Below are 21,972 nucleotides of genomic sequence, written 5' to 3' on the forward strand. Positions count from 1 at the left end.
ATAGTCTAAAGCGTCCATGAGATCCTTTTTTGCGGCTGCCAACTTCTGTTCCCTCTCTATGCATGTAGTCTTTTCATCGCTTAATTCGAGTTCCAGTTCATGAATCCTTTTGTGAATGCTACCTTGCTAGCCTAATTCTTCTTGAGTCTTCCATTTGGCTTTCTGCAACTAAAGAACATGTTTCCAAAAGTCTCTTCCATCCCAATGAGGATGTCCATCGTCACATTGGCCCCTTATATTTAATGAGGACTAGTGGAATACCACACTACTCCTGATTTTCTTTGTGCTCTTTCTCAAGCCATCCTTGCCTTACTAGGCACTCTCTACATTCCGACTCATCAAATTCATCAAATTCCACAATGCTTTTGTTGCAAGAGTCAAAGGCCCCACATCCAATACCTTGGCCTTCTCCATCATGTCTCGTGTCACAAAAGTCGTGGCCTCTAAGTTTGTGAGGAACTACTCGGCAAAGTCGCCAAATCTGGCAATGGGTCTTCTGCAATTCCTTCTTGTTCTCCCTTATGTTAGCTTCTCTCTTCTACTTCTGATACCTACTGGCCTATGTTAGCCTCTTCCTCGAGTTGTCCCATCACAAGGGTGGGTGAAGAAGGTGGCATGTTCAGCACCTCCACCTGAAACTTTTCTATGATTCTTCTTGAGTCTTCCATTTGGCTTTCTGCAACTAAAGAACATGTTTCCAAAAGTCTCTTCCATCCCAATGAGGATGTCCATCGTCGCATTGGCCCCTTATATTTGATGAGGACCAGGGGAATACCCCACTCCTCCTGCTTTTCTTTGTGCTCTATGTCAAGCCATCCTTGCCTTACTAGGCACTCTCTACATTCTGCCTCATCAAATTCATCAAATTCCACAATGCTTTTGTTGTAAGAGTCAAAGGCCCCACGTCCAATACCTTGGCCTTCTCCATCATGTCTCATGTCACAAAAGTCGTGGCCTCTAAGTTTGTGAGGAACTACTGGGCAAAGTTGCCAAATTTGGCAATGGGTCTTCTGCAATTCCTTCTTGTTCTCCCTTATGTTAGCTTCTCTCTTCTACTTCTGATACCTACTAGCCTATGTTAGCCTCTTCCTCGAGTTGTCCCATCACAAGGGTAGGTGAAGAAGGTGGCATGTTCAACAACTCCACCTGAAACTTTGCTTTGAGGTTATCAACTTCTATTTCCATCTCCCCCTCTTCCTATTCTCCTCCTGTCAGTTGGGTAGGTGTTGATGACAGTGGTGTGGAAGCTATAGTGGGAGACATTACTAGCAGCGGTGTGGCAGTAATCACTAGGCCTATTGGTTATATTGTCTCAATCCCCTAGAATGTAGTGATTATAATCACATGGGCTACTTGTTTGGTCAACCAAAGATTGGGTATCTTTGCAAGAGATATTTGTTACAATGGGAGCAAAAGTACTATTGTCGACAACTGGGACAGAGTGAAAGATATCTATCCATCTATCCATATATCTATCAATCTATCCATCTATCTATCATATCCATCGATCCTATCCATCTGTCCATTCGTCTGTCCCTCCATCCATCTATCCCTCCGTCCATCCATCCATCCATCCATCCATTCATCCATCTATCTGTCCATTCGTCCGCCTGTCTGTATGTCCCTCCCTCCCTCCATCCATTTGTCCCTCCATCCATCCGTTTATTTGTTTGTTCGTCCATCCGTCCATTCATCTATCTGTCTATCTATCTGTCTGTCTATTTGTCTGTCTATCTATCTATCTGTATATCTATTTGTCTATCTATCTATCATTACTTAACAATTCTTATTATGACAATAATATTAATTCTATATTGATTAGCATGGATAAGGTCTCCATTATTATTAAAATGTTATATATACATAATTAGATTGATTTATATGTCATTTTTTGGGTCACGACACATCATGAACCCTAATTCCTCTAAACTTGAGGAGGTGGCATGTCCCACTATCTCTTCTCACTCATATTCCTTTGAGCTATCCTCTTCTTCCTCCCCCTCTTCAGTGCTAGCACTGCTTATTGTGTTGGTTGTAATTTCCTGTCTCACTTTCTTCCTTAAGGGCTCAAAGCTCTCTCCGAAAAACGTGTCTAGGTGCAAGTAATAGTTCATAGCAGGTTTAAACGACTCCACTCTGCTAGCAGGAACAAAGGTGCCTTGATATTCGAGTGCCACCTCTGTGTGCAACGAATACAAAAACAAAGTTACAACATGCTGAGGAATATAGTGTTTTGTGCTTTAGTTGCAAGAACTCCTTAATCCTATCAAATAACAATTGTGCACAGATGTATATCTTACCATTATTTAGTCCATTCATTTGTTGAAGCATCCATATAGCAACGTTGGATGTTTTGCTTCCCCTTATCAATTTGCTTTCAACCAAGGCAATTATGCACTGCCATTTAGGGTTGGCTATAAAACTTTTCTTTAATCCTCGGCTATTATTCTTGCTTGAAATACTTTTCCAGTGTTTCTATGTTAAATCATGATTACACACGAGTTCCCAAAATTATTTAGGTTTACCGCACAGGGTAAACAAAGATTATTGCATTCACAGACTAGAATGGAACATCGCATAAGATAGTATTTTATTCATATAAGCAGCACATATAGTAACGATTACAAAAATAATGATGATCCCTAGTTCAATAGGATGATATACATATATTCGAAAGGGGCAACTCAACCATTGCGCAACCTTTTGAGTACTAACTAATCTCATCGACTTTGTTATACTTTCGCCGATAACATCATTCCCCCCAAAAAGAAGAGTCGTCTCCGAATGACAAAATGGAGACCACTGAGTACATCACAACATGATTAGGCTGGAGGGTGCAATTGTGCTCGTAATTCATGCACTTGTTGGGTTTGTATCTTTAGATCCACCTCAACCTACATCTGAATCTCTAAATTTGTCTTCATCATCCCTGCTATATTCCCGAGCTCCAGCTCTTTTGCTTCTGACTCCTTCTATAGCTAACTCTTTTCTTGCTTTACTTCTTCAAGCTGAGATAAGAATGTTGTCCTTTCAGATTCCTTTTTCTGTTTAACTGCCTCCAACTAGGCAATGAGTGTTGCCCGTTCTGACTCCCAAATTGATTGTTGTATAGCCAAACTTGCTTCAACTACCACAAATCGAGTAGTTGTCTCCTCCCGAGCCTTCTTTGCTGCTACTTGATTTGACTGACTCCTCCGTAGAGCATAGTAGGCATCTCAATACACCTACACTATCTCTCAAGTATGTTCTCTACTCGGCTCTCTACTACAGGCTTTGTAGCAATCCACTCCTATCGCATCTCTGGAGTCTCTATGTTAAGCCACCCCCATGCCTCAAAGCATATTGTAAATGCAGTCGGGCAACCGACTTGCATAAAGGATAGAACATGTTGCAGCTCCTGAACAACTGTCTCCAGTGTGTGTGCCTGCGCAGAAATCACCACTTCGCGAACTCAAGTCACCATATCAGCCAAGTATGCCTCTACATCCTCCCCCATGTCTGTCGATGATCCCAAAGGGGGTTGCTCCTGTGCGCCCATTGCTGTCTCAACTACTTCTAGCATCATCTTGGCAATGCTATCTGTCGGAGGTGGAGGTGGTAGCTCATCTGTACTAATGGGGTGACTCTCCTCTTGCAGAACTATAGGGTCCACCTTCTAGGGCATTTCCCTCATAGGTGAGAGAATACTGGATACCCGCGCTACAGGCCTAATGTTAAACCTTCGACTCAAATATGCACTCAAGTCCTGTGTTGTACATGCCCTACTAGTATCCTCACTGGCTAGCCTGGCCAATAACGCAACATCTACAATGACCATAGGATCTGAACCAACTAAATCCAATCGAACCTGTGGTGCCCTCGAACTCTCAAGTGCCTCTTGCATAGGTACTTCCAACACCCCCTTGTGTGTCTCTATCACCTCTTCCGATAAGGCTATAGGTGGCGATGTATGAGACTTTGTTTGTGATGTAACTACTGCCTTCGAAACGACTGTAGGCTCAAGTATCCCTACAGGTACTGGCAGGGCTGCTATTGTAACAGGAGTCATAGCTATGGGCTGCCTAAACTGTCTGAAGCCAGGAATGTGCACACCTACAAGAGCCAAATGAGATGTCGTAGAGTGAGCAGGCCGTGGAAATAGTAGCAGTGTCGCGATGATTATTTCAACCTCTTCATCATCCTCCATCTACGTGTTATCCTCTTCCTCTTCATCTGTCTCACTAGTATCTTTGGATGACACCTCCTGCATGTCGCTACCTATGTTCTCGTGTTCTAAGCCTGCGTCTAACTCTTGTCTAAATTGCTTTTGTCCAACTATAGCCTTTTGCACGCCCGGTGTGTCTAAATGCTTCCACTGCATAATGGGGGACTCACCTAGAGTGAGTCGACAAGGCTTGACCTCCAACCCGTCAATGGGGATCATTCATGCCGTAGCATCGAGGAACTATCCAATGGCATAATGGGGCATATGAAACGTCCTATGCTGCAACGTCATGAATTTGTACATGCATTCCGCAAGTACTGCTACCCAATCGTACACCTTCCCATCCATGATTTCATTCATCATTCCTACTTGCGAAAAAGAAATATATGACATGCAGCTCGATCCCATGAGCCTACTCTTAACCAAGTGCATCAAGTAGCACCACTCTCCCTCCTAAATGTCAGATTTTTTCAATCCTCTACCTTTAGAAGTTTCCACCAACGCTTCTTTCTCTGTTTGAGATAGTGTGTCACACACCAGATCTATCAAGCAAGCACTTGTCTCCCAACTTAATTTCTTGGGCTTTCCATCAATCTTTTTGTCTCCCTGTGCATGTCCGAGTATGCCAAATACCTTCGTAAAGATTGCTGCCCTGAAAGAAATTACCAAGTCCCGCCCTAAATAGGAAACTGAACTTGTCCTAGAAAACTTTTCATAAGTGTCTATCATCATTCGTAAAAAACCCTCGTACTCTCAAATGTAGAAGGCCAGTATTTGGATTGCCCATCCCACCTGTGCCTTCCTTATACTGGTTTTTACCAAGTGATCCTCTCGGGTATCTTGCCACCATTTCTTGCACTCAAACCATTCAGACCTTCAAAGGATATGTTTTGCGGCATGAGATGCACTGTTGCAGCTGTCTATGCTTGCAATTTACCCTTCTTTTTGCTCGAGCTCGTGCAACCTGTAACACGGACGCCTAAGGGCAATGTCTACACATTCTTATTCATCCTCTTACTAGCAGTAGAATCCTCTTCCAACTTTTTCCACACTCTCTTCCCATCCAACTGCATGATCATTCTTCTTATTTCTAAGGAACGGTTAAGCAAACTGTTAGGGTTCAAAACTATCGTACTTTGAATACCTCCAAAGCACCACACAATATCCAGGCCCTGCAAATCTTCTCGAGCGCATCTGTTTGTCTGCCAAACAAGAATTAACCAAATGATGAAGGTCTGCGTGAGTAACAAACTTAATCACATCCTTGAATGCAATGCTCCTTCCTTTCGTATGACTCTATCCCATGCAAGTCTGTATGATGCCTGTGTCCTGAAGAGATCGAGGACAAGCAAGGAGCTCACAGTATCTATTTCTTTTGATCATTCGTACAAGTCTCTACATTGACCGCACATACTCCTTATAAATACCATATGGTATCGGTGTCTATTTTCTTCTCCAAGCAATATGGTGTCTATTTCTGCCAAACGCACACAATGTTACTGTTTTTACCATACGGTTTTTGCCTCAAAATTCCATATGATACACATTCATGTAGAGACCATATAGCGCAGTGTACAATGGCCTTGTGCATTGGTCATCATACTATGATTTTTGCTCTCCTTCAATGCTTTTCCAGTACCGTACGGTTTGTGCCTCGTGGATATCACATGGGGTTTTAAACTTTCTCCTTATATTCTCCCACTACAATACCATACAATCCATACAACCTCCTCAAATGCCCACACAGTGTGATCTTTCCCAAATAGTTGCACGGTGTGCCCTTAAGAATGCTTTACAAATGACTGTACAGTGTAAATGTTTGGGTGTCTTTGAGACCATACAGTATCCAATTTGCTTAGGGGCCACACGAGGTCTTGTTTCCTCCTCGAAGCTTATTTCCTTATACTGTTGTACAGTGTACGATATTTGTTCTTCTCTCCAAGGCGTATTGTCTCTTCCATACAGTGTTTGATATATCGTCTCAAAATCATAATTTTATATTGTTTGCCGACCAATATCAACATCATAATGCCAATAATTCCCACATCACCGATATATATATCTATATATATATATATAATTATTATTATTAAATATTTACATTCTACCTGAATAGTTCGTCCATGTGTCATTATCTCCCTGAGCGTCATTCCTCTGATAAATTTTTTTACTTTGAAGCATTTATTGGATCGGCCACTTCCTATCCAACATCCATAGCTTAATCGCTCTGTTATCGCCAACTTCACAGATCTTATATGGCCTAACCCATTCACCTTGAATTTACCAGGTTTGATCTCATTACGCCCATTATTTCAATACTAGTTGGCCTGGCATGAATTTGTTTAGTTTCAGATTCTTGTCATGCCAAGCCTTGTGCCTAAGTTGTGAAATCTATGTAGCCCATTATGCTTGTAATCTTTGTCTATTGAGCTTATTTAGGTTGTATAGCCTCTCCCTGAGACTATCCATGTCTCCCAACTTGTTCTCAATTTCTATTCATAAGCTTAGTACCATGAACTCCACTGCTACCATGGCCTCCTGACCATACATTAACTAGAATGGGGTGTGTCTCATGGTGACCTTGTAGGAGGTACAGTACACCCATAATGTTGATGGCAACTTCTCTTCCCAATCTTCACCTTTAACACTGCAAGATTTATAAATCACTGAAACCAAGATTTTGTTTGTTGATTCTGCCTGCCCATTCCCTCTTGGGTAGTACGGGCTTGAAAGGGAATGGTATATTTTAAATTCTGTCATAAGTAGTCTGATGACATGGTTGACAAAGTGCCCTCTGCAGTCGCTTGTCAACTAGATTGGGATGTCATACATTGTAATGATTTGTTCATAAATGAATTTCGTCATACTCAAATGCAGATTTGTCTGGTAAGGCCCGTGCCTCTACCAACTTTGTGAGGTACTTCATTGCTACGACAATGTATAGACATTTGTGAGCTTTGCTCACCTTCAGGGGTCCGACAAAGTCCAGTCCCCGCCATTTTTTACCTTCAGGCCTTTGCTCATAAGAATTACTGAACCAGCTAGTTTTTTATGTGACTACACCATTTACGAGCTGGGTTTGCTGATTTGAGCATTATTTCAATAAATAAAAAATTGTTTTTATTTACAAATCTGGACTATTTTTATTTTATGAAATTCATGTACAATATACATTTTTTATTTTAAACATATGGTGGCACCTTCTTTTTATCCTCACATCCTACTTTTGAAAAATGATGTCCCTGACCCAAACTCATCTCCAGATAATTATAAAAATAAACAAGAAACCAGCAAATCAAGTATGGCTTAAAAAAGTAACAGTGAAATCATATTTTTAGCAGCTTGTGTTATGTGGCTTAACTCTTCCATATACTACACAAGTACAGTGAATGATAAGCATGTTGCTTGCAGTCTCTCTATAATAAATGTGAGAGATATTAAGGAACATCAATGGCTGACTAGTGATATCATAAAGACAATCATTTGATTAAATTTAATTATAGAGATTTTTCTTTTAACTTTAAACAGAAACAACTGACATAAAACATATGTATTCAAGCACATAAGGTAACAAAAAATAATAATAAAGATATCATATGATTCTTCTATGTTTTCTAATTTTCAGATGTAATAAACATTTTAAGAAAAAGGAAATTTATATTATAAAATAAAGAAAAATCCAAAATGGTTTCATGGCAAATGCAAAACATTCATAACAAAATGGAAAGGATTCTGAAATATCCCACTACAAAAATAGGAGGAAAACAAAAATATAACCTTGTGCTCCAACCTCCAATCTTTATGATGCCTCCAACAGATCACTGGCCCTGGTCTCTCCCTCAAAAAAACCATTGCCTCTGGCCATGGAGAGCAATCCTTATGCACAGCTACAGGACATCTCACACAGCGCCACAAACCATGTCTAGAATTGCAAACCATGCACACCTGTTTTTATAATCAATACACATGTTTGTACAAAATCAGTCTGTTTACCAACTCTTTAAAATTTGGTGCCTAATCCTACATAACATTGATGATAAAACAAAAGACCAAAACCATACTTACAAGGTCCACAAGAATTATTGAAAACATTTCAAAAAGTAGTAAAACAATAAAATAATATATACAAGTTTAAATACAGATAAATATATAGCCGTACCCAATTATTTTCTTTCTTATTTGTTTGCATATGCAGAAGAACTAAAAAAGAAATGGGAGGTAGTCAAGCCTCTCAACATGTTCTCATCTTCTCTTCAATTTTTAGTTTTTGTCTTAAACAACAGAGGCCATAGGCCTCTCCCCATCCTTTTCTTTTCATTCTCTTTATTTTCATATTGGTAAAAATTACAAATCAGGCTTGGAATTTTGTCGAGACAAGCTTCCCTGACACAAAATGTTCAGATTGGGCCAAAACCTTTGCCTGATCTGTCCAAACTGTATAGCTATGGATAATAATTTCTGTCATTGGAAGGTAAAAGCTTGCGATTTATTATTTGAGGATGCTTGTATAATTTTACCAATGATAATAATACAGGCCTTTCTGTGGCCACTTGCAAGCTACAAATTGCAGCATTAAACTGTTAGATTGATACACAAAATGCATTGATGGCCAAAAAGTACCACATGCATAGAAATGGGAGGTATTCAAGCCTTTCAACATGTTCTTTTCATTTTTTGTTTTTCTCCAAAACAACAGAGGCCATTAGGCCGCTCTGCATCTTTTTCTTGTCATTCTCTTTATTTTCATATTAGTAAAAATTACAAATCAGGGGTGGAACTGTGTGAAGACAAACTTCCCTGACACAATGTTCAAATTAGGACAAAAACTTTGCCTGGTCTGTCCGAACCTTATAACTATGGACAACAACTTGTGTCATTGCAAAGCAAAAGCTTGTGATTTGTCATTTGAGGATGCTTGTATAATTTTAACAATGATAATAATGCAGGCCTCTCTGTGGCCGCTTGCAAGCTACACATTGCTGCATTAAAGTGTTGCATTGGTACGGGAAAAACATTCATGGCCAAAAAGTGTCGCATGCACAGATGAATCGTCTACCCACTGCTCTTATAGATTTAGGCATTGGCAATAACTAATCAATGACATCTAAAATACTTATTAGTAGAAATTGGTGTGCACTGAATGGGGGAATTCAGCAAGCAAACTTGACATTCCAGGGTGTGTCTAGCAAGTGTGCAACTGTAACTGGAATTGAAACTGTTGTTCACTGTGTTGGCTCCAGGGCAGGTGTTGGCTCTAGTAGTGGCTCCTATACACCCTGAACTGACTATACTCCCCCTGCATCTCCCACAGTAGACATGTAGCTTACATACAATGTCTATTGGTTATGTTCGATAATATTAATTATCTGTCAATGCTTAACTGTCTGTTGGTTGTCACTCTCGGGCAGTGACAGTTGGTTGATGGTTATGACTCACTTGGCAAGCATTGGGCCCTTTAAATATGTTATGTACCGCAAAGTGATAGTGTATAGTTGGATGAATTGTAATCATTGGCCAACCATCTCTGGTCTTCTTCTCTGTATCGAATTCATGGGTGAATAAAGATATATTTTCACAGAAGCAATTTGGAATTGAGCTATGAGAAAGAGATTCAAAACAGATTAGACTTCTGGGAATGAGAACTCTGTGGAAATTGGAAGGTTGGACGAAAACCCAACATTTCTTGTAGGATAAATTGAAAAGCATTCAAACTTCATCATTAGGTAGAAAACAGAGGATCGGTCATTTTGACAAGCAGATTTAAGGATCAGATTGCAGATCTGGGTTGTTTTAGACTTGTATCATTAACAACAAATCAAGCTTGTTGTACCTCCAGTGGATCAATTGCAGTAAATATATAGCTGGACCCTGGTTTAGGAGCTATTACCAAGCAAAACTCTGGAATTTTTATGACTTCTATTGCAAATGAGATTGAAGCCGCTCGTGTAAAAATCAGGCTACTTTGTGCTCTCTAATTTATCTAGGAAAATCTCAGACCTGTAACCGTCTTGTACAGGAATGTCCTTGAATTTTTTGAAGCCAATAAAGTACACTAAATTGTTGCTTTAGTTGTATTCTTTAATCTATACTTTCATTTTAATTTCTACTTTGTTTGTACTTCATTTCACATTTGCAAATATCAAGAAAAAACCAAAAAAATCAGAGAAACCCTAAAAATATTTAAAAACTCAGAAATTGCAATCATCTGACAAAAGAGCTCTTTTAATGTATCAGAGCCATGATTCTACAAGCCTGAGGGTATTGTAATTATTTCTATGTATCCTGGAAGGATTGGGCCAAACAACTATTATACTCATTGGAGAGTACAAGAGCAATTGAGTTTTGACACAGGCATTTCAGCAGGTTCAGTTATGGGTGACATTCATGATGGTAGCAGGAGTCCCCACCGGCAGGATAGACAGAATCAGCAGGATGATCCAGATGATGAGTTATTTAGAAAGCTCGTTCACACACGACCATTGATTGCGCAGGCCTTAGAGCAGATAAGTGGAACCCTAAGTCACAGAGTTCGGTGAGTTTCAGACATAAAGTTCAAAATCTATCAAATATCCAGCATTTTAAAATTGTTTTAAATTTGCAACAAATTCCAATAAAAAAACATGTTGATATTAATTAAACTTTTTTTTGTGAGGCATACCTTTTCATAGGATTTTTGATAGATTATTTTGGTAAACAAAAATGTAGCTTGACTTAAAACACGACCTTGATAAGACAGTCTGATCTGCACTCAAACCTTAGACAATTTTATCCACTTCCAATCCATTCATTAAGATTTTGTTGTAACAGTTTAACGACGTTTACCCATGGACATGTTGCAATTCACCATTGATGCATGCCAAGTCTGGCAATGCCCAGAAAGTCCAGTGTAGCCGGAACTCCTGCACAAATCTATAGTTACAACGCAAACCCTAGGCGAACAGACTTTGTTCTTTAGAAATTTTCTCTATTTTTTTTTCCTTGTTTTTGTAGTGATATTCTATGAAAATTTTAAAATGTAATGTTTTTCTGTTTTATTTTTTATTCTATTTCTATTTTTCTTGTTCTTTGTTCCTCTCTAATGTTTTCAATACTATAAAACACTAAATATGTTTCTAAAATTTAAATGCCTAGTTCAATTATTGACCTTGGCACCGATTAAATATTTAAAAGATAAAAATATTATATAATTTTTATTAAATTTTTGTTATGTTTAATTATGATAAATTCAAATTTGGTATTAAGTTTCCTGACAGCCATTTTTAAAATCTTGACTGTAGTTTGTGTACAGTGCCTAAACAAATGTTAATATTAGTTATCTGTCATGTATTAATTGTCTGTATTAAGTTTGATGCACTCTTGGGAGGTTGTAGGAATTAGTTGATTGATGTTTGTGCTCCTCTTGGCAACCTTCAAGTCCTTTAAATATGTCATGTGCCACCAAAAAAGTAGTAGGGTAAAGTCAGATGAACTGGATCCTTGGCTGATCATTTTTTATCTTCTTTGTAATGAATTCATGAGTGAATAAAGATATATTTTACTTTTTTATCTGGTACACATTGTCATCTTTATTATTCTTCTAAGTATGTAGATTATAAAATATAGCTTAAAACATTTGGTGTTGCTGCCTTTAAAGAAATGGGTTGGCATTGAGTGATCCATGCTCCTTGGATCCCAATAAAGGCGAGCAGAGGCCAAAAGGTGGTCAAGACCAAGTGATTGCGTGATCTTTAAGGATCGCAAAACAGAGAATGAAGGAGAAGATTACAAGAAACATTTCAGGAAGATCCACTCCAATAATTCCCCAGTTGGAACCCGAATGAAGCAAAAGTCGAAGGTTAAGCCAGAGTCATGATTGGGAGGAAAGGAAACCATTTAGCGGAGGAAGTCACAAATTGTACGTGGATTGAGCATGAAGATATTGTATCTTGACCCTGCTGACCAAGAAGACAAAGAAACAAACATATTCCATCACATTAAGAATCTATCCATCTTAGACGAAGCCAAAATTGGAGGATCCAAACCCTCGAATGAAAGGAGTATAGGAACGAGTAAAAGCCTAAAAGCACCTGAGGTGTTGGGGATGCTAGAGGTGGACATGTGGAGGACAAGCACGTTGTCGAGAGTGCAAGGAAAGTACCAATCAGGACAATCCACCTAAATCCAACACACAAGCACACAAGGAAGCAAGAAAGATGGTGACTCCTTCAACAAGTCTGAATGTGGACTGGCAAAAATTGCCAAAGCTTACAAGGAACGGGTCGAAAGATCCTCCAAGGCACTAGAAGATGTACAACCCTATCTAAGTGGCAAGCAATCACAAAAAAAAAGGGATTGTTGGATGAGAGTGTTTCTAGCAACACTACAAGCTACAACCTATGACTGGTTCACAAAGCTAGATGCTTCATCCACAACGATTTGGGATGTGTGAAAGTGATTCGAGATCAAATTCAAACTACAACAAGGCAACAACAAAATTGTTCCTCGAATTTATGATACCAAACAAGGGAAGAATGAGAATGTATGGGCTTACAATAGTAGGCTCAAGGAATTGCTAGCCATGCTGGAGAATCAGCCAACCAATGTGTTGAAGAAGAGGTGGTTCATTTAGGGGTTGATTACCTCAGTGGGCAAAAAGATGAAAGTGGTGCCTCTGTCCTCGTCTGGTAATGCCTACATCGGGCTATGCACATCGAGAATGGGAGGGAGACTGACAATGACAAGAGCAATGAGGGTAGTAACCAATAAAAGTCCAATCCCTACAACAAGATATGATGAGGATGACAAAGCAATTAAAGGTTGAGAAAGGAACCAATAAAGAAATTAATGAGCTATGATGTACCGAGCGCAAAATTGCGGGGAAAATGAAAGGTAGTTGTCCTAAAATAATGTTTTGTGAGATTTGTCAGGTGATGGATCATTCAATAAAGAAATTCTCATATAATTTAAAGCCTAAGAGTACACTAGTAGTCTTCACACAAGAAGAATCCACTCTATTGAAAATGTAAAATGTATCGCCAAGCGGTTATGGAAATCAATGAAGGCAAAAATCAAATATAGTACGACTCTAGAGGGTGTCATATCATGTAATGTCATTATTGTAGTGAATGGGGACAATTTGCGAGAGACTATCTAGATAAGAAAGAAAATGTACAATTATTGTACAAATGGTATGGACCAACTAATAATGAAGACACCAATTGCCCGAAGCAAAAGGATGTTAATATGTTGGACTGGAAGGAATAAGAGGAGGCGAATTTGGCAATCACGAGAGAACAAACAAAGAAGGTGAGGTTCTTAAACACTTGTAAAAAGAAGCAACAACTCCAAGAAGCTAGAACAAAAGTTGAACAAGCGATGGAAAATGAACAAATAACCCCCAACAAAACTACAAGTATGGAAGTGCAATTGAAGTATGAGAAGAGCGTAGTTTGGCAAGTGCTACGAACAATCGTACCCGTCAAGATGGTAGACCATCTTCAAACTACACCACAACTAAGAGTAGCAATTACAAGCACAGTGGGTGCTAAGACAAATAGCCAGTAACAAAGTCATCCACAAAAGAAGCCAATAGAACAACCACTACAAGAAGGAGACATGGCCAATAACCCAATGTTATTAGTAGTAAGCATCAAGAGGAAGTTGGTTGTCGTTGAGATGAAGATTATGAAAATGAAACTAACAAACACAATCATTCATAGAAGCTCAAGAGTCTATGTTGCTAGAAAAAACTTGGAAGTGCCTCAATATGCCAACACTCTATCCACTAACCCTCCACTTGGTAGGTGTTGATCAACATGGCATTAAGCCATTGGGAAAACTTAAGGTGCAAATGGTGACAATCGGCACACAAAACTTCTTCCTTGACTTCATAGTCATTTCATTGAGATAGAAGACAGGTGATGCTCTCCTTGCTTACTCCCCACAAGGTATCTAGTTTTATGCACAGAGTAAACAAAGATTCAATCAAAACATGAATAAAGAAACAATTCAGAATTAACACATTGCACATATTATTGGCAGAATGATATATCTTTTATTCCTTGTAATGTCTCCATAAAAGGTAACAAGTTCTCATGTCCAATCTCACGTGCATAGAACACCTAATGATTGGTTGAGAATAACAACCATCAATTCCGACAACTACCCAAGAAACACTCATAATTACATTGCCAAAGAAGTTTACTCATTGACCTTTGTACGAAGCAAAATCCTCTTTGCACAAGTCAAGAAGTGGTGCCATCATTGCACTGTGCATCACATACAATTGCTTTATTCTTACATTCGAGCTTCAAAAGCTTCCATACCGTCTGCAAACTCTTGTACGACGTGTAGGGCTATTGTCACAACGTGGTCCTTAACACTCATGTGGCATAGGCTTGTACAACCCTCACAGTCACTAGTACTTACTGTATGATATACAAACTTGAACAGACCCTTGCATGCAAAGTATCTATGCCATGCGGCCTTTAGATTCCCAGCGTAGGGACCCATGCATTATGGCATTTTCTATGATTTTCAAGACAATTGTACAACATACAACCCTTTGTAACCGAGGAATCAATTCCAGAGTCCCCCTTATGGCCTCTGCTAACTTTGCACATCATAGAATATTATTGTTCTTGTCTGGCATATCTGCACAATACTTGCAGCCTCAAGTACAGCACTTGTATGGCACCATGTATGCAATCATTGTATCCTTAAAGTCGTTTGTCATATGAGTTGTACATCAATGTCATTTTCGTACACAGTATAGGGCATACTTCAACCCTTACATGATTCTCTGTCACATCATGTTGTACATCATACGACTAACTAGATGCCACCCTTCCATACGACAGCAACAATTCCTTGAGTTTCATTACTTAGTTCGGCAAGTAAGAGATTTGGTAGGATTGACAAGTGCATTTTCGGATTTATCAATATTTTTTTTGGAATCTTAAAAAATCAAGAAAATGATGTGCACCATGGAATTTTGTGCAGTTCTAAAGGTCTTAATTTGGTCTTGCTGCCCTAAGATCTTACTAGGAGCATTTCCCCTTGACCCCTTTGGGGGCATTGCCCCCAAACCCCCATTTCACTTTTGAAATTCACTACAAATTTGAGTTTGCACCATACAAGTCATAATCTATAATCTTGCCATTAGTCTTCCCAAACATTATTTTATGTTTACTATCATCTACAAGACGACTTTTTTTTCTTTTGGAGGGGATGATGCAATCGACGTACAATTCATTAATAATATTGGTTAACAATTAACGTATTAATTACTTGTATTAAGTTTGTTGTCACTCTCAAGTGGTTTTAAGTGTCTACTAGTTGACAGTTGTGTTCCTCTTGACAACTGTCAAGTCCTTTAAATATGTTTTGTACCGCAAAGGAAGGTAGTAGGGTGTAGTTGGATGAACTCGAATCCTTGGCCAGCCATCTCTGATCTTTTTCTCTGTAATGTGTAAGGAGCAAAAAAATATGTATGTTACTCATTTATCTGGTAAGCACTGCCATCTTTATTACTAATATTATTCTATGTAGGTAATTTATCAGATATAGAAGTAAACATTGACATGTTACATCTATAGAAGCATTGTTTGTAAAGACATTCTATCTAGGCTTCTCAAAGGCCATCAAGAAAAACACATTTTTGAAGGGCCGACAACCTGTCAATGTGTTGAAACTTGAATTTACTATTGCTGTGGAGCTTTATATTATGCAAATGCAACGATTACATCAGATCATGTGCAGTTAACATATTCCTTCCAGAAACCATCCTTACAGGCCAAACATTAGAGGGCAAAACTAGGCCCACCATCTACAACCTTTTTCCCTGTAATGAATTTAGGAGCGAATAACACTATATCTTATTCGTGTATTCAGCATGCACTACCATCTTTGTTATTATTCCATGTACATAAGTTATCAGATATAGCAGTAAACATTGACATGTTACATCTATAGAAGCATTGTTGGTAGAGACATTCCATGTAGGCTTCACAAAAGCTTGTAAAACATACTGTCGGGAAAAACACATTATTAAGGGAAGACAACTTATCAATGTGTTGAAACTTGAATTTACTATTACTGTGAAGCTTTATATTATGCACATACAAGGATTACATTATATCCTATGCTGTTAATGTATTCCTTCCAGAAACCATGTTTACAAGCCAACGCTAGAGGGTAAAACTAGTAATTGCATCAAACTTAGCTCAAGGTAATCTAGTGCACCTAAAGCCACTTGCACCAATTATTCAGAGATCAAAATGAAACATGTTAGCATGCTATGAATGGAACAAACCAGTTGAGTTGTTGACCCTTACAATTAATAGAAATATGTTAAATGACATCTTGGCTTTAAAAAGAGCATTAAAAAGGTTTGTTGTTTATAGGAAACCAATAATTAACCTAGAAAAGAAACTGACCGTTATTCAGGTAAGAAAAAGTTAAGCTTTTAAAGATGTGCTGGCTTGGATAAGAGCTAAAGACCTCGAGCTTTTCTCCCCGTTCAAAAGTTTATGTACCCTCTAGTCTTTTTAAATTTGCAGACAAGAAATAATAAAACATAGTACCAACCATGGAAATCAGATTGAAGGAAACAAAATAGGTTCTGAGGATATACATGATGTGAGCATCTGAACTCTTTTTTCTTAAGCCAGTGAGTTCCCTTTAATTGTTTGGCACAAACCAAATGATAAACTTGCCGGCAGTTGAGATTTGTACACATTACTTCCTTGCCTGGCAAAACCAAACCCTTGCACTGGAAACACTCCACCTGTACATAATTAAGTCAAAGTCCATAAATATAATAATAAAATGTTATACAGAATAAAAAATTAGTAACCTCATTCTTGCCCAGTATTACTGGGCCATAAGATGCTATATTACAATGAGAATAAGACCACCGTTAAGATACCAATTGAATCGCAATAGTAGATTTTGAATCAATGCAAAAACGATGTGACCTGCGTACAGCCAAACTAATACCAGGATGTCCAGTGAGATTATATCACTGCATTGTAGGATATCAATTGATAAATACCTAATAAAAAATTTAGATATCTTGCTCTGTACAAGCAACAAAACCAAACAACAAATAGAAATGATGTAGGTTATGCTCAGGAATCAAGAATAATAACTAAATGAGTACAATAGAACCACGAGAAAGATAATGGGATCTTCCTACAATCTTTTGAATAAGCTTTAAAATGATAAAATGGAAAGCACGACTTCAATATATATTTAATTATAAAGATGAAGAATGGCAGTAAAGTTTATTCAATTTAACATGTTTTGAAAAGATTTTACAATATTGTATTCATTTGTTTGAGTTAACTGCGTACATGAGTTCTATCATGTATACATTGAACTTACATCATTATTAGCAAAACTCCAAGCTTAATAACAAGCATTAACAGTCCTCAAAGTAAAATAAATGAAAACAAGTAGAAGCAAGTGCTTATAGCAGACTAATGTACATTGCGACAATTTAAATATACATATTTATTTAAATGCCCAAACTTCAAAGAATAATACAAAATTGAGAATATCTATTAGAATGTTAAGGGTGACTCAGCTGGTGTCTAGTGCTAAACCTAGCAAAATCATATCTCATTTTGTGATTTTTCTTGTTCAGCTGGATGCAGATTTTGTGATATTACTAGCATGTAAGGTTGCTAAAGATGGGCACTGGTTTTAGATTATCTTGCTAATGATGGGCAGTAGTTCCTTTTCGTCTCCAGAGCTTTGCTGATTCTTCTGAGGGATGCCACAAATAATCTTTTCTTGCTTATTGCTCTTCTGATGCGATCACAAGTGCTGATTCCACCAGTAGGTTCTGCTGCTGGTATGCTAGGGCCACTGCTTTGCTAGGTTTTGTGGATATTGATATGGATCATCTTCCCGCCTTCCAGTTCTCTTTGGATGCCCCGATCACCTCCTCCCCTCTTGGCGGAGCTGAATGAGCATGTAAAACTTGACATTTATAGACAGTGTATCCACACAACTTGGAGTAATCCCGTAGGGGGCTCCTAATGAGGATGGCCTTTTACGCTGAGCACTTTTTGGATCTCCAATACAGGATAATTGTACACCCCTCGTAGCTTACCCGTCGTTGGACTCACGCCCTTCGTCTTGCGTTCTTTCAGAGTGGGCTCCCACTATGTATTCAAATAGATCACCATATTGAGAGAACTACCCAAACATTTTGTCTTTTCCCCTTGGGGAAGGCAGATACTGAGATGCACTTTATTTTCTCATGCCCCATTTTCTATGAGATCAAGGGGAGCTTCTATTGCTTGTTCCACGAGTGCAGATCATTCTCATCTTTTTTCAGATATACCAACCAGCAGTGCCTTGCTCTCTACCTCCAAGAGGCCACGCAGCTCCATAATCACACCCTGCAGCTCCAGTTCCCAGGAAGACAGGTTACAGATCAGCTTATCACCTCCTTCATGCCCACATCAACAACTCAGGGCATGAAGAGGTCGCTTGGCTCACCAGGTTCAGAACACACCAGATCTATGAGGCCTTGTAGGGGCTACTCATGGCTACAACACCTCACCTCCAGGGATTCTTTGAGACAGTTTAGGGCCCACTCTTGCGCTTGACCTTATTCCTTGATTCAGGACTACTTCTACTCAACTAGGAGGCCTTATTTGCTTCTGGTTTTGCTCTCTTGGTTGGTTCTTTCTTGTTTCTTCTTTCCCCAGGTACCATTTGGTGTCTTGCTGTTGGCTGTGGCCTTGTTGTATGTTTTCTAGTCCTTTAGACACTCTTTGTGGTCTCTTGTTGGACATTAATAGATATATTTTATCTTATCTTATCTAGGCGATGTTTTGAATTTTTCTATGCTTTAATCTGGGCACTCTAGGTTTATTGTTATTGGGTTTCTCTGAGATGAAGATATCTAAAAACAAAGTATAATTTTCTGTTCACACAACATGGGAGATTTATTTAGGACATGGGGAACACATTCTGTAATACATACAAAACTTAGAATAATATAATATTTTAGAAAGCAAGATATTTGGATCTCAAAATTTACTTGCTTTTTGGTATTTTCAGAAGCATGTAAGTGCCTTGCTTTTTGGTAATTTCAGAAGCATGTGTGTGCAGGTTATCACCTCAAAAATTGCAGGTTTCAAATCGAAGTTTAACTTAACCAATTTATTTCAAACACTATAGTGCAGAATCTGCATACCATGTGCTAAACTTTAACAATAGCAACCAAGTAAAATATACGAAAATATAATGCATCCTGTGTTAAACAAAGGAAAAGTTTCGACATAGAACATCAGAGCCGTAAATAGCAAGTGGACAGAAAGACCATCCGGACATAACTGTATTTGTTTCCTATTAAAATATAAATAGCGAGCTCCCGATGAAATTAGAAAGTTTTAATTTGACCACATATATCAGAGCCATGGAAATGTCTGTTATAAGAAGTCTACACCACCTTGTCAACATAAGAAAATCCAACAATAACATAAGTCTTTGGAATCATACCCTCATAAACCTGCTTTGGCTACCACTGTCTCCACCTTCAAGCCCAAATGGATCGAGTAATAAGAACCCTCATTTTCTGTAGAGCTAGGGTCATGAAAAATGACCTTGACACCCAGCAGGTTTATCCATTTTTCTACTAAAGCTCAAGTAGAAACTGTTAAATACAATAAAGCCTTGACAGAACTATTGTCTATGACATTCATGCCTCCAGTATTACTTATATATATGATTTGTCTCAAGCAAACTGCCTTGAAAAAAGTTAAGAACTTTATATTTTTTATTCCTAGGGATGTGCAAAAATGACAAATCTAAAACAAAATTATAACTAGAGTTTGCATCAAGAAGAATGTATGATGTAGATAATCTAGAAGTTGTTGGGTTAAAGGAATCTCTTCCTTGCAGCTCTTTTAAAATTTCTGATAGAGAGAAGCTATGTTTAGTTCAATTTGAGAGTTAAAATGTGTTTCTTGTCTATGTTCAGCATAATCAATTTCAGGAAGTCGTGTCTTCTTACTGGATGACTCCAGCTACCATTTAACTAGATAATCTTTCATCCATATCCCATAATTGTGGCTTTGAAGAGACGCTAAATATGATACTGACATATTACAAGCTTTCTTGCAGGTGGTCCAACCCTCAAGGGACTATCTGTACTTAGCTTTTATGCTTCAAGTTTTAAAGATTTTATATCACCCCATTATATTGTTAGTAATTGTTTACACCTAGCAACTTTTTCTAATCTAGCACCCTTTATCCTAGGCTTTCTCTAATAAAAATGAATGTATTGTTTGTCCTATTCACCTAGTTTTTCTTGTTTGTGAATAATGATATGATTTACGTCTTCTTCATTGCTGAATTTCTTTATAATCTAGAATTGTTTTACCCTAGAACTTCTCTATTTTGAGTGAGTGCTGAGTCCCATACACGTACTTTTGGCCATTCTCTATTTCTAAGCAGTAAGATATGTTGTGTAATGATGTCTATGTATCTTATTTCCTTGGCAGTAGCACTGTTTTCCTAGTAGGGTCTATATTCAAAACAGAATAGAATACATGTAAAACATAAAAGCAAGCATACACAATATATTTGATGTAATGTCCCCTCTTTAGTTCGACATGACATTGATCATGGATTTTGCCTATTCCAGACTCTCGTAGGCAAATGGTGTGGAGAGAGAGTCAATTCTGCGGATCAGATGGTCATATCTTGCTCTTGAAGAAGTGTTAAGAGGTTATATTTTATTATTATGTGTTATTGGGGCCTACATGTTATAATTTTAAGTTGAGTTGCACTTTTTATTTTATAAAATTACTTTATTATAAAAAGTGCATTATAATGAGATTTTATAAAGGATGTTTCTAGAAGTTCTAGAAAAAGTGCATTATAATGAGATTTTATAAAGGATGTTTCTAGAAGTTCTAGCAACTTCTTAGAAAAGTGAATAAATAGAGGGTTGGGCCTCTCATTTTGGACATGCTTGGATTTGAGATTTCTTCTACTTCTTCCATTGTGGAGCAAATTTGTAGTCTCTTGGGTCTGCAAATTATTTAATCTTTGGGAACGAATCACTCCCTTGGATTGGCGACTTTGAGGGTGTGAAACATCACCTGAATTGTTGCATTTGAGGAGTTGGTAATTCAGCCATCTCATTTGGACTTCATTGAGATTCAATTATAAGGGTTTACTTTGGTTGGAATAAGGGTTTCAGTTGTGCCCTAGCATTTGTAGATTGATTAAAAGGGTTGTAGACACAGTTGTGCATTATTTTCAGACTGCCAGTCCAGGGTTTGGACCCACGTTTTTGCTCATAACTCCTAATTGGCTTGACGGATGAATTTCATATTTTAGGGGGTTATTCAGCAACCCTAGGCACCCAGATTTATTGCTTTTGGAGTGACAAAAAATGCTGCAATATTTTTATCTAGCAGCCGTACCAGGCCGTACCTGTACGGTCCTGTCAGTTGGGCAGCAGCAGCAATTTTGTGAGTTGGTTTGGGGCAGATTGTGAGGTTTTCGTGTGGCATTAATTCAGCATTCATATCCGGCAAAATTGGAGCTATTCCAGGTGCACAAACTGAAGTTTTGATTGCCAAAATATTGCATGTTAAGGATTAGAACAGTCAGCACTGTCATTGCATAAATAGTTATTTCCAGTCATTAATAACTGTTGTAAAAGTTTCGTCCTTTGCATTCCAAATCTGAACTGGGTTATTGTTCATGTCATAACATTGCATTGTCAAGAGCTTGATGTATTAGAAGTGCATAGTTGT

General features: G+C 38.2%; 1 protein-coding gene across 5 annotated transcripts in view; it reads right to left on the bottom strand.

Moving 5' to 3' along the window:
• Positions 1–21,972, bottom strand: part of LOC149566113 (uncharacterized) — a 227,600-nt gene that overhangs the window by 179,779 nt on the left and 25,849 nt on the right. For 3 of the 5 annotated variants that reach the window (XM_089819540.1, XM_089819542.1, XM_089819543.1), the window contains 2 exons: positions 16,818–16,970; positions 7,995–8,149 (listed from right to left, as the gene is read on the bottom strand). In XM_089819540.1, the coding sequence (XP_089675666.1) occupies positions 7,995–8,149; positions 16,818–16,970 (308 nt within the window). Of the gene's footprint in view, positions 1–7,981; positions 8,150–16,817; positions 16,971–21,972 lie in introns of all 5 variants that reach the window. The other 2 variants (XR_016362121.1, XM_089819541.1) reach the window with 1 other exon arrangement.

Source organism: Cupressus sempervirens, chromosome 3, assembly GCF_028749045.1.
Source record: "Cupressus sempervirens isolate cs-2001-9-10 chromosome 3, ASM2874904v1, whole genome shotgun sequence".
Lineage (NCBI taxonomy): Eukaryota > Viridiplantae > Streptophyta > Pinopsida > Cupressales > Cupressaceae > Cupressus > Cupressus sempervirens.